The sequence below is a fragment of the Mixophyes fleayi genome, chromosome 5 (genome assembly GCF_038048845.1).
Source record: "Mixophyes fleayi isolate aMixFle1 chromosome 5, aMixFle1.hap1, whole genome shotgun sequence".
Taxonomy (NCBI): Eukaryota; Metazoa; Chordata; class Amphibia; order Anura; family Limnodynastidae; genus Mixophyes; species Mixophyes fleayi.
Genome location: NC_134406.1, coordinates 240,053,559 through 240,068,212, shown reverse-complemented (window position 1 = coordinate 240,068,212; position 14,654 = coordinate 240,053,559). Strand labels below are relative to the sequence as shown.

Below are 14,654 nucleotides of genomic sequence, written 5' to 3'. Positions count from 1 at the left end.
TTACTTGAAAAATCAGCATGCTGTCAATTGCTATTGCAGAAGGGTAATGCTTCTCTATATTGAAGCTTGTGTGATTGATGAGTAGGTCTCCAATGTAAAATAAGTACTCTCAGGCTATAGATTCATGGATTCTTTGAGAAGAATTGGAAGAGTGATGTAACACAAGCTGAGATTATGTTGTTTTGTTATTTGTTTGTTTTATCATTCTCTATAGGATCATGTCCTACAAATGTAACCTCTGTCTTCAATTAACTGTAATGGGTGGTAAAGAAATTACTCAATTCACTGTATTGGAAAGTTGGGGCAAGACAGAACAAGGCATTTTACATTTATGATTATTTTTTGCATTTCATTTTTACATTTATGACTAATTTGGGTATTTAATAGTCATTTAAGATATTACAATAGTTATAAACAAGTAAAGGTAAGAGCTGAGGGGATAATGAAAAGAAATAAGAGTAAGGGGTGAAATTGAAATGGTAGTCACACCTCTGCTCCGGCAAATCTTCCCAACGGCTTATAGTCAGAGCTTGTCAATGCTCATCCTCTCTTTAAAAAGTTTTCATGAAAACAGTATTTTTATGTTCATTTTTGAGTTTGTGTGCATTAATATTATTTGAGTAAATGCCAAAATTGCTAGGAAAACAGTGCCTTGTGTGTAAACAAGACATTTTCTAAAATATCAATTCATAATGATCCCTTCAGAAAGCTCAACATTTGCAAACAGATTGGAAGGTTTGTTTTTATATTTGAAATGCAGATGGAAGCGTGTTTGTTAAGGAGGCCGTCACATTTAGTTGTAAGATTGTTTAGAAAGCACTCAAAGGAATCAAAAGCAATCAAAAATATTGAACTGAAGAGCAAGAAATGAACAGATGATTTAAAAAAAATGAGATCTCATTAGAAAAGCAGGCAGGTGTTTGGTAATTAGCAGCCAGAAAATTCATTTTATCTGTTTAGCAAATACAGGAGCACAGAAAACCCCCTGTAATCTCAGTTAATGTAGAAACATAATACAGGTGGTTATGGTACAAGTAGGAAGCAATAGAAGTCCTCCTCTGCTTCTTTCATTATTTATACTATATTTACACTATATTTTTTGCTTTGATGCTAGTTGTATTGCCATCAAATACATATTTTTTTTTGTAAGTCAGTAGTATAACTAAATCAATACAGACATAATTCCCATATGATACAATTGTTGTTCCATTTGCAATAAAAAAAAAAAAAAAAGACTGCATATATGCGTAGGGCATCTATTATCCAGAATGCTAGGCTCTTGGGGTTTTCCAGATAATGGGTTTTTCAGTAATATAGAGCACCATGCCTAAAATACAAAAAATATCTTGTTTGGTGTTTTTGTTTAAAAAACTGCAGTCTTTTCCCCATTGTGTAGGAGAGTTTTTCATAATGACTATAGTTATCATGGCAGTGTATGTATGACATTACCAAACAATATATTAACCTTTTGTACAGGTTTTTAGAAGTTATTGGATATATATTTCTGTTTAAGAAAACCCATTCTTATAGTTGGATCTAAATATAGACAAATAATTTAGACCAGTAAACCAAGCAGTTTTATAATTTATACCATTTATTTTTATACTTTAGGACACAGTGGTTAGCATTTCTGCCCCGCTGGCATCATGAGTTTGATTCCCAACCTGGGCCTTATCTGTGTGGAGTGTGTATGTACTCCCCATGTTTGCGTGGGCTTCCTCCAAGAATATACTGGTAAAATAATGCAGGAGGAAGCTTTTTATAGGGGGCAAAGACATATGGGATGCTCTGAAATTTGTTACTATAGTCAAACGACTGTCATAAAAAACCATGTAATGGTAAACATTTTTAAAGATACAAAATAAAAGTACAGTTTGTGTGAAATAAAGTTTCCTTAGACCTTAATAACAACCCTACCACATGCTACCTACCTGTGCAAGCAGTAGTGAGGAGATCATCCTTGGACTGTAACAGAAATATGGAAACCTGCTGGATCAGTTGGGAGCTTCGGGTGTAATCATACTTTACATGTGCTTCTACTTAAAGATAAGTGTAATTTTGTACAATTGTATAGCAGAACACGTCGTTCCCAGGTGTAAAGTTACGGCTATACAGTTTTCGAGTTCCGTTTTTGCGTCATCATTCCCCATGCACAGTACCCCTTATATAAATATATATATAAAATAAATTACCCGAAATCCTTCTCAACCAGTAAGTTTCCACTATAATAGTGAAACCACGAGCATAGGAATCAGGGGAGGGCTAGAAAATTATAGCCTGGGGAGCAAGACTCAACTCAGCAGCCTATTAGAAACATTTTAAAGGAAAAAAAATGCAGGTGGCCCAGTGACCCAGCCCAAGGTAGCCCACTATGGGACCGGCCCCGGGGGGCAGATGCCCCCCTATCCCCAGCGCGACGTACTTCTGATGGGAATCCCCCTACTATGGTGAACACGAGCCCCATGCTGGACTGCCCAGATGGTGACTTTATTTCAGGAAATGCACAAAAAAAACACTTCTACACTCCCTAGACTGTAGGGTCCGGGTATTTAACAATATTGGGAACCATGGCTTTCCTGTATAATGTATGACCATTATACCAAAAGTGAAAAAAATAAATGAACACACATACACAATTGCAAATAAACAAAAATCGTCTTTTATTCCTCTTTTCTGCCAGTGAAACATATAAAGTAAAACAGTGAAACAGATCATAGCGCACCTTCTTTGGTATTCAAAATTGTAAACTATCCACAACAGCACTAAGGGGAGATTCAATTTTCCGTATTGTCCTAAAGAACAACGTTGAGCGTGCATCATTACCGTTGCTACAGTAATTGATGCGCATTATTACTATTAGTACGGTAATTTCAAAGTTTGTTTTTTGCGAACAATCCATGTTAAAATTACAGTACTAACCGTAATGATGTGCAGCCCACATTGTTCTAAAGAACAAAGTGGGGAATTGAATCTACCCCTAAATGTTTTTTAAAAGTGCCAATAAAAAAAAAGGAATTTTGTCTTATTAGAATCTCTTATAATGACTGTGCCGTGAATAACATGTTTTATTCCCTCTCTTAAATTCTGGGGAAGAACAATCAAACATTCACTACTAAGTCAGGTGCAATTCAAATACTGATTTATATGTAAACCATACAATCACTGCTGATAAATTGCAGTACACAGTATATTTTATATGTTGACTTCAGAATAAAACCAACACTTTAGCAAAAAATAACAAAAACAAATATTCTTTATTACTAGAAAAACAACTGAATAAAAACATAAAAACATTTCAGTGTCCACTTCTCATACAGCCTTCGATCCGTGTACAGATGTACTCTTACCCCACTGAGCAGAAACACAGGCACATAGATGAAGGAATTCTTGCCATGTAGAACAGCAGAATGCTGGCAGCTTCCTCTCACCGTCCTGCAAGTCTCGGAGGATTTAATCTTTCAGGATATTGGGTCCCCCACTTCCACCAACATGTTCAATTATTAAAATCTTTATCAAAGTGTAAGGGTGATCTGAACAGTTCCAGTTTTTAAACTCTTAGGGGCCAATACTAATGTCTGTAGCACCTATGTAATCAATGAATCAATCACTAATTTCATTACTATCGAACTTCACCTTTGCAGTGAATGAGTTATCTCCCAAATATATTCCTCTACTAGTCATGTGCGAACTGTATTTGGCACATGATTTTCTCATTTTCCCTTTATTGTTGAACACCCAGTGTATGATCACAATAAATACGGTTTTGCAAACACTATTAGTGTAAAAAATCAGTGCAGGGATGGAAGGCTGTATGCGAATTGGATGATGAAATGTTTTTATGTTTTTATCCAGTTGTTTTTCTGGTAAAAATGAATATTTGTTTATTTTTTTACTAAAGTTTTGGTTTTAATCTAAAGTCAACATCTAAAATATAGGGTAGGGTACGTAATTGCGATTGGGGGAATGGCGGCACTTAACCTGCAGACATGAAATGTTGGCAGGCTAAATGCCGACACTTACAATATTCATACAGGTTTACAATGCCGACATTAAAAGTACAATGCCGCCAGGGTATAGATGACGGACGCGGCGGCATTTTCATGTCGTCAGGTTAAGTGCTGGCATTCTCTCGATCGCAATTTTGAGTGCCACTAAAATATACTGTGTGCTGCAATTTATCAGCAGTGATTGTATGGTTAACACAATTTAACCTGAATTTGAATTGCACCTGATTGGCAATGAATGTTTGATTGTGCTTCCCCACAGAGAGGCGATAAAACGTGCTATTCAAGGCACAGTCATTATCAGAGATTCTAATAATAAATAAAGTAATAATTATTTTCTGTTTTTTTTCTTATTGCCACTTTTATAAAACATTTTGGGGGAGATACAATTAGCCGCATTGTTCTTCAGATTTGACAGAAAATCTCCGTTGTTTTTTTCTCGCGGCTCACAGAGCTACTAGCGAAAATCAGCGGAGAATTTACCGCAGTAGAACAACACAGCTAATTGTATCTGCCCCTAGGATAGAATAGACTGTTATGCTATAAAATGAGGAACCACACAAGTCCTACTGCAGCAGACTTTGAGAGCGTAGACCAGACACTCATATTCACATATAATGTCATGTTTTAAACGCACAAAATTAAATCAGGAAGATTTTAACCTTTTTTGCACATCTGCATTTTTAACATCCTTACTTAGGTTTTTTTTTATGTTAAGCATTAGTATTAGGCTAGTTGTCAATTATTAGTTGTTTGAAACAGTGTTGTGCGCTGGGAGGTACGAATATAATTTACTTAAGAGATTGAAGGGTTGCTCTATCTCCCAAGCAGTACACACGGGTTCATTTTGGTGAGTGCACTTTTATATATTTTGTTATTAGATAACTAATGATTAAATACATTCATAATGCAATAGTACATAGGGTAAAAAAAAGTAGGAAAAGAAGGCACAAAGATGTGCTATAGTCAACCATCTCTAGATCATCAACTTTTGTCCACCGCAGACAGTTCATTAGACTATCTAAATAATGAAGATGTGGACTCTCGTGACTTCCAGGTTTGGTTTTGGTCTGGCAAATGCATGCGTGCCTTTCCGGGCTCAGTGCCCATCATCTTAGAATCATGTTCAATAGATTCAAAGTTAGGTCATCCATCTAAAAACTAGGATATTTTGCAGGAAGAGCTCACAGGCACTGGGGGGGGTATATTTACTAAACTGCGGGTTGAGTTTAGTGGAGATGTTGCCTATAGCAACCAAACAGATTCTAGCTGTCATTTTGTGGAAAGCAACAGATAAATGATAACTAGAATCTGATTGGTTGCTATAGGCAACACCTCCACTTTTTCAAACCCGCAGTTTAGTAAATCTAGCCCTTGGTGTGTAGATCCAAGTTTGGTGATTTGCCAAATACCTCGTATTCCCATTCAATGCTCTACTGATGTGTAGGATATCCCTCCGAGTGGACATTCCCACACACACCTGAAAAATGAGAAGAGAAGTTCAGGAAACCATCTCAGGTTCACTCAATTGAAAACCCTTATTACAATGTTGTCATATTAATGGAAGAGCTTGTCTAGTGACAAGCTCCTGTATTTGATGCACTATTATGTGACTATTGTGCATTATTCTTCCTTGCATTGTATATAACTATACATAATTATATTTGATTTCCCTAAATTTCTCCACCTTTCAGTAGGCAATAAGTATACCAGCTCTAACTTTTCTAGTGTTTGACTCACGCTACATAAGTAGTAACCAACTATGAGGAAAAGTTTCCAAAATAATGTCATTTCATTCAACTCACAAGACCCTTCATTGGACTAATTGAAGTATTCGAGTGTAAAAAAACATTGCACAGGGTAAGCTAGCGTCACACCGAGAGCCTGTGTGAGAACCTGTTTATTTATCTGCACCTTGAACAGGAAAAATTAGATTTCAAGGCTGAACAGCAAAAATTTATAGCACCTGTAAAATTCTTTATATTTCGCTATGAAACATGTCAGCTCTGAAAAAATAAATGATTTTGGTTATGTACTTCTTTTTACCAATGTTACGTGATATACATAAGAACAGGGTTTTATTGCTTGTAACATTTACAGCTAAACAACTTATCATGCCTTAAGGTAGCAATAATAATATATTTAAATGCTAGGGTATGGAAATATCTTGCAGGAATGCTCATGTTATTTGTTTCGATGTAATTCTGTAATACTATATGTATTACACAATATATGTATCGTCACACAATGGTCACATCTATTACTTGCTCTGTTGCTAATGTATAAGATATTCTGGTGTAAATTTATCAAGGTTTGAAAAAGTCCAGATGTTGCCTATAGCAACCAATCAGATTCCAGCCGTCATTTTGTAGAATGTACTAAATAAATAATAGATAGAATCTGATTGGTTGCTATAGGCATCATCTCCACTTTTTAATACCCGCCATTTAGTAAATATACCCCCTAGTGTTTTTAGGAGCGGTAACCCTCCAATTTATTAACTATTGTATCAGAAAGGACTAGGACCAGCTAGGCACATTAAATGGTCCTTATTGTGGTGGGGTTTACAAGTTGATCTAAATCAGCCTGTAATACTTTTCTGACTGAAAATAGTTATGTATATATATACATATATACATAACTATTAGGGAGATCTCAATGGGCAATTTTACTCAGGAGGTAAAATCCCAACATCATCATTAGTGAATCATTAATTCATTCCCCAAATCTATTAATAGTCAATGTAATTTAAATTTCGGTAATTTTGGATGATTTTAGTTATTTTAATAGGTACTGCTTTTTCAATGGGTGCAGAAGGGCCATTGAATTAATTTACACAATTTGCAATAGGATTTCTGCACCCATTCACATGAATTGTCCATTGATATGGATGGGGAATCTCACTCAATTCACTGTTTTCAGGAAATTTCAACTTATTTTTGGAGATTTTCCTACTAGATTCACCCTACTCTACACTTCCCCATGCAGAAATCAACGATTTCTGTGATTGTGAGGTGTATGGTGATTTATTTATATTTTGGGAGGTTTGAAGATGTTTTGATTTTTCTTTAATAAATTAGGAAAATTCCAAATTGCCATGTAAATCGCTAAGAATTAGGAGACTTGATCAAAAGCTATCTTTGATAGTTCTCCACCTAAATTTTTGAACTGCAATGTGTAAATTTGTAATGAGCTTCGGGTTCAAAGATAAAAATGTGATGATTTTATGCTTCTAAAATCAGCAGGAGTCCAATATTTTATTGTTCTATGTTGAAATGCTGGTTATTTGCTGACTAGAATTAAGGAAGTGTAAATTTTAAGAATGTTCTTATCATGTACCCATGTCATACCATTTTTTAGATGTTTTACAATGGAGAACTGGATATAGGGGCAGATTCAATTGGCCATGATGTTCTGACTCGCATTTTTACAGTTCCCACGGTAAAAAAATAATATGGGGCGCTAGCAAAAATGATCGTCATTTCTGTAAAAAAAAAATCTGCCGTTCCGGAGGCATCTCAAATGGATTTTTTTTTACAATTGAATTCCCTCCATAGTATGTAAAATCGAGAAGGGGTTTACATAAGTTGTAGCAGGATCAAACTTTTAGCAGAACAAGGGGCTTTGCAGAACAGTTGTACAGGATGACAGTATACACTGTATTTGTACAGTCCGCATTTCGCTAAATGTATACTGCATAAATGGGGCTGGTGTAAATTCATTCTGCTGTGTGCAGTGGTTGGGGTGTAACAATGGACAAGTCTAATACCCCATTCATACTGCACCAAAATCCTGGGTTTTTGCCGGGCCGAGCTCAAACGACCCGGGTCTTGGTGCAGTATGAATGGTACAAGTCAAAAATCCCGGGTCTAAAAACCCGGGTCTTTAACCCGGGATTTATCGAGGGGTAATTCCCGGGTGGGAGCCGGGTTGCCTGCACTATGAATGGTGCAACCCGGGTTTTTCAACCCGGGTTGCACAGAAAACAAGGTGATTGGCTGTCTGCCTGTCTCTGGAGGATTTAAAGCAGGAGAATACAAAGAATGTATATGAAAAGAATGGCAGTTTACAGAAATTTTAATAATGGCTATTACATACATAAATATACCATTGGGTATACATGATTGGAGATATATAGAGAAGGCATACCATCACTATTGTACTTTTTTATATATACAAATCATGCTAATAGATAGAGTATATTTCCCTTTAAAGGTTACTTGTCCTGATTAAAGTGCAGTGCTGTGTATTTATTTGGGTGTCTGATGTAGCTGATATCCCACATTACAGAGGTACAAAGTCTGGGAAATACTAGTTGCGTGAAAGGAAGCAAAGTTCAGGTTTTTCTTCCAGGATTTAAACACTGGAGCAGCATCCAGTCTTCATTTTTCAGCCAATGAAAACTGCTCTGGTGATGACTCCCACAAATTGCCAGGGCACAGACTTGTGCAGTATGAATGGGGTCAACCCGGGAAATTCCCGGGTCCGAGGTGCAGTATGAATGGTGTTTCTGAGCTGGGACGCTCCGAGCCCCGGCAAAAACCCGGCTTGAAAAACCCGGGATATTGCCGGGGCGGCAGTATGAAAGCGGTATAAGTGGACACATAATAATACAGGAATTACAGCTCGATTTTCAAGTTTGAAGTACTTGAAGCAAATATATGCCAAGTAAACAAAATTGCTTTAAGTGATTATGAATGTGGTATGGTACTGTGTACCAAACACACTGGCATGTGATTTTATTCACTTGTGCACATTTTATTATTTAAAGGAGCGCACCTTGGTTTCATTGATTTCTAATTTGTTTTATTTGGGGGTCAGACCCCTCCCCTCATAGATGCTACATACTCATGGAGGTTTTAACTATGACATCCTGAGCACACTTGTTTTTACACAGGCTAGGGACTCACTTACAGGAGATGCCTTGACGTTGGCAGGAGAGCTTACTCCAAAACAGCTATAATGGGATATATTCATTAAGGAAAGTTAAGCAAAAACTTGAGTAAGTTTTCTTACTCAAGTTTTCAGGACAAAACCATGTTGCAATGTAAGGGGTGCAAATAAGTTTATTATTTTGCACATAAGGAAAATGCTGTCTGTTTTTTCATGTAGCACACAAATACTTGACAGCTTTTTTATTGCCTTACTTACTTACTTTTGCTTATCTGTACTTAATGAATCAGGCCCACACAAGTGCACAAGATTCTCCTACTTATGTATATGCTTACACACAGATATTTATATATTGTTTGTTTAAGAGCGCCTGATTATCTTGACTATGATTATTTTATGAACAGTAACGACCATTGTTTATAACATTAATAGTCAGAAACTACAGCAAATTGTTAGTTATAAGGATCATTTTAGAGCTAGGAAAACTTACATATTTAACTACTCATTATATCTTCTGTGCCTCTCACTTGCAATTTGAAAGCAGCAATAAAAAATATGTTGCAGAAAGTTAATGTAACAATTTCCCATACAATTCCAATTTAATCAGTCACAGAATATAAACCTGCATTTATTTTATTCACTATAGCAAGATGACCATTGAGGCTTTGCTACCTGATGTGCAGCCCTGCATGAAGCGAGGAAAGTGTTCGGCTATCCACAGTGTGCAATAGATGCAAATTAAAGAAGGATTTCTAAAGTCCCAGCCTTGTTAATATTCTAGTCTTTACCAGAATATGTGAGAATTATTACTTTGGTTCAAATTGATTTGTACTGCAAGTCCTTTGAAATTAAATTCAAAAGTAAAGAAAAAGCAAGTGGTTTTAACTAGAATTATTTAGGAGCACAATGACACCTACAATAAAATATTGTTTAGTTATGGAATAAAAAGTGGAAATAGAATACACATGCCAGCATATTTCTCAATAGATGGAAGAGCTAATTTATTATCAGAAAGACATACAGTAATGAAATCAGGTATACACTTTACACAAGTTGTCAACATGAATTGGTTGCTAGCAATGTACTAATATTTTGCTTTGCGGTTTAAAGTAAAACTACTGAAATGATAGTTTTCTATACTATTGACGTGATCTATTACAAAAAAAGAATAGGCTTCTGGGTAATGTAGACCTTTGACTCATTTCGCTCAGGGCCGGATTAAGGGAATGGAGGCCCCCGGGCTAAGGTTACTGTGAGAAACCCTCCCCCCCCACCCAATTACCTTCTCTTCCTGATCCGTCCTGGCTTCAGGTGTTCTTCCACTCCCTGTAGTGCTTCTGCGGTGCGCTGTAATCTCCTCACTGAGGAGATCTCGTGAGAGTGAGACTATGGGCTAGATTTACTATCAGGCGTGTTTGTAAACCCGCCGACTTTCGGCGGGTATGGCGGCGGTTTAGCCATCGCCGGATTTACTAAGGCTAAACCCGCCGTCCAAACGGCCAGAAATGATGTTTCCAAACCCGCCTCTGTATAAAGCGCCATGACGGTTTCAACAATGTTCAACATACAAACAGCCGGATTTACTATTAGGGGGTTTATAAAGCCGCCGGAAAACCGCCATTCAATAGACCAAAATGAAAGCGCTGCTTGTGAGCGGCGAGATTGTTCAAACAGTGTGCTGTTTCAGATATTTGGGCAATCAGAACAGAAGGAAAAGGGCCATTTCATGTACAAATTTTTTTACTTTGGGATTGTATATGTTAAAAGGCCAGTGTCTTGTAATTGCAGTGTTGTTTTGGTTTCTTTTTCTCTTGTGTCTTCCCACCATGCAATTTATTTACTGATTTAGTAGAGGGGTGTTATAGCGTACCTTTGTACTTTGGTAAACTAGGTTCAGGTTACTAGAATAATCGGGTTGGGTGGCTATGTATGCACCTGAAAAGGGGTCGGATATTATCCTGGCTGGCTGTTTGATACATAATCTAGCAATACATCAACTTACCCCACCGATTATTGCAGTAGACAGTGAAGAAGAAGGGGTCCGTGTCACATCTGGTGATGTGCAGAGCACAGAGGGCGGAAGGGAGATTAGAGACCGTCTAATTGCAAACTACTTTACGTGTAAGTACATAGTATGAAAAACTTTTTTTGCTCAAAAATGTGTTTTAAATGTTTTGTAAATTGGAACCTTTAAAAACAGGATAGTGTGTACTCCTCATGTGGTAAATATGAACATCCCTGGAATGTGACAGTCAGAGGTCAATGTTTAAGTAAAATTAGTGCATAGTTTTTAAAACATCAGTATACTCTTGTTTAATTAGCAGAAAAGAAACACTGACACCATAGAAATTTAACTGCATTTATTGCAGAACACAATAAATAATAACGTATAATGCTTACGCAAACTTGTGAAAACATGAAGCAATAATAATTATTGCACTAGCGACGCCTTTTTGCAGGCATATCACAATGCTTGGTGCCACTCTCTCCCCTCCCTCGCCCAACCCTGGTGCGAGCACCTCTCCTTGGAGGAGTACTCTGTACAGATGTGCTAGGCGTACTAGCGGTACTGGTGGTGGCGGAAGACATAGGTGCCGGTAAACGGGCTACAATTTCTGAATGTAGTTGCCCTGCCAGCCGGGTCACATTGGCATTCCCCTCACGTACTGTGGAATGTAAGGCCTCCACAGCCCCAGTCATTTGGGCCAGCTGCACATTGGTCTGTTCTAAAGCTGTTGCCAGACGGTTGATTCCAGCAGGGAGTTGACTATTGGACCGGTGTATCCGCCTCAACTGGGCCGCAATTTGTGACATGTGGCGAGTTTGTCTGTCCATGAACAATGTCTGTTGCTGCTGGAATGCGCCAATAGACAGCGCCATTTCTCTGGCTGGGTCCATAGTTTCAGGTGCAGGTTGGTGGTGTGATGGTTCAGCAGGGCCAGGTGAAACTTCCTGGAGGCCAGACACAGGGGCATCCACTGTTACCAGGGTGATGGTTGTTTGATTCTCTGGCTCAGGGGACATTTCGAGGGACTCCGCCTGAGGTGGCTGGTATGAAGAGGGCCCTGTGTATGAAAAATGACAGTAAGTATATAGTATATAATATGTTTGTATATTGCATTCTGAACACTGGATAGGAAAGAATATTCTTTAGCAACTACAGATTCTTTCACAATGTTTGCATTCCTGATTTCTAGTCCTATGCTACCTGCTTACGGATGCACTTATTATCCTTTTAATACCCATTATCATTTGGACTGTGTAGTACATGCTGGGTTATTTTGACTAAACTGCATGCTATAAAAAGTGGAGATGTTGTCTATAGCAACCAATCAGATTTTAGCTGTTATTTTGTTGAATGCAATAAATAAAGTAAAGGTATATTCTGATGGGTTTCTATAGGCAACATATCAGTTTAGTAAAATGTAGCCCTAACGTCTCATTGCAAACAATAAAAAGAAAAAAAGAAAAACATTGACAGCAACATTTGCACAGAAAATCAAGTAACTCCATTATTTCTCTCCTAAACAGATATCACGCACCTGCTTGCTCGTCTGTGCCCGAATCTCTCGCTGAAGGTGGAGGTGTAGGTCTGGCACTGGGACTGAACTGCGGTCCTGGCGATTCTGGATGTATTAGAAAAAGCATACAATGTATTTCCAGAAAAAAACAATTTCCAAATATACTGTTTATTGCACAAATGTGTTTGCAATTTTTTTCTTTTTTTTGCTATGAGAAAAAAAAACCCTTTACAAACTATTAGACTCAAAAATACACTTTGAAAAACAAAAAAAAAAATAACTAATAAGAAAAAACGTTTGCAAAGAGAAAAGCAGTTTTAAAAAGAGAAAAGCAGTTGTAAAAAGAGAAAAGCAGTTGTAAAAAGAGAAAAGCAGTTTAAAAAAGAGAAAAGCAGTTGTAAAAAACTTTTAGGGTTAAAAAACCAAATAACTCACCAACTACTTGGCCAAAAGAGGGCGAGTCGGTGTCCTGCACATTTATGCCCTCTACAATTTCAGCCGGCATTATCTGGCGCAGCTCCTCCTCGTACGTGGTGTACTCCATACGAAGTGGGGGGCCACCACCCGTGCGCCTTGTCGACCTCCTTTCCTTTGCCATCTTCTCTTTAAGCCTCCTCTTAATATCAGAGAAGCGCTTGCGGCAGTGTGCCACTGTCCGCTTCAGTGGGCCCACCGCGTTCACGGCCTCACAGACTCTCCCCCACAGTTGGTGACGACGCCTTAGAGGAGTCCGGGCTGCCAGGTTCCCTAGGATGACCTCGTAGCAGGGAATGATGTTGTGCACCAACACACAATTCTCATCATGTGAGAAGCGCACATTCCTCCCTGTCTTGGTCTTCCTGCCCTGTCCTGTCTCCTCAACCTCTCCCTCTCCCTCCTCTGACCCCTCAACCTCCATCTCCCTCTCCTCAGCCTGTTCTCCCCTCCTATCTCTGGACATTTTTACCCAGAAGACAGAAAAACACAAAACACTGAAGGACTTACAAACACAAAGAACAAACTACACTACCTACAGACACACTCTCCACACAGTCACACACAAGTAACACAGACAAAGGACAAGTCAAATACAAAAAATACAAGACAGAAAATAAATGAGAAAATAAATGTACAAAACAGGAAAAAACCACAGGACTACTCACACTTCAATCAGATACGGCTCCACCAATCCACCAAACTCCAACTCTCACCAACTCTCAGCAAACCACTATCCTCCAAACTCCTCTCACAAAACTCCTCTAAACCCTATCAGAGAAAAAGTGTCAGGCCAGTGGTTTATATAGGGCTTGTGATGTCAAATCTCCTGACTTTGAAAATAGCCAATAGTAACAGGCCAGGAGACAGGTGTAATTTTCAAAAAAAAAACGCCTTTACACAAAAGCGCCGTCATTCAAAGCAAAAGCGCCATGTTCTATTCAAAGCCGCCGGCGGCTTTGAGCATTACATCCCGCCGTTACATCGCCGGTGGCTTCAAATTGAAGCTGAAATGCGCCCATTAGTAAATCCGGCTTTTTGCAATGCAAACACGCCGGAAAACCGCCGCAGCCCCCATGCAACACGCCTGTTAGTAAATCTAGCCCTATGACTCATAGTCTCACTCTCATGAGATCTCCTCAGTAAGGAGATTACTGCGTGCCGCGGAAGGACTACAGTGACAGCAGGCAGCTAACAGCATAACATTTGCTATTAGCTGCCTGCCATTCTCCATGAAGAGCTGACAGGCCAGATGAATAATGCCGCCAGCCGTGCTATAGCTGAGCAGCTCTAAAGAAAAAACAAAAAGCAAAAAAAGAAAAACAAGCACTTTCAACTTTGAAGGGCCCAACAGATGCCCAAGGCCCCTGGGCTCTAGCCCAGTTAGACCTCAGGTTAATCCGGCCTTAATTTCCCTACACACTGGGTTTTTAGCATGTGCCGGGACTGTAATACATAAAAAACTCAGTGGGTAGGGAATTGACTGAAAGGGCTACCATGTCATTGGTATTACCCAGAAATCTATTTGTTTTTATAAGTGACTAATTTGCTAATTATTTGCACATTGTTCCTGACTGTTTTCCGGGACCCTCCCTCACCAACATTATATTTAATAGATTTCATTCTGCTTAATATATTAAGGAGAAGAGCATATTAAGAGAGGTGTAAGCAATAGTTAATGGGGGCCAGCGCTTACTATAGAGGTTTGCTTGTGGCTGGTCTGGTCCAGACGAACCACCATATTGTAGTTTATGGAGTCTGA

General features: G+C 38.5%; 1 protein-coding gene across 1 annotated transcript; it reads right to left on the bottom strand.

Moving 5' to 3' along the window:
* Nucleotides 1-12,413: 12,413 nt before the first annotated feature.
* Nucleotides 12,414-13,814, bottom strand: LOC142157861 (myb-related transcription factor, partner of profilin-like). The gene is made up of 2 exons (XM_075211391.1): nt 12,854-13,814; nt 12,414-12,523 (listed from the first exon to the last, which is right to left on the bottom strand). Exons 1-2 carry the CDS (start codon nt 13,356-13,358, stop codon nt 12,432-12,434), a joined length of 597 nt encoding a protein of 198 aa, XP_075067492.1. The 5' UTR covers nt 13,359-13,814; the 3' UTR covers nt 12,414-12,431.
* Between the last annotated feature and the right edge of the window lie 840 nt (nt 13,815-14,654).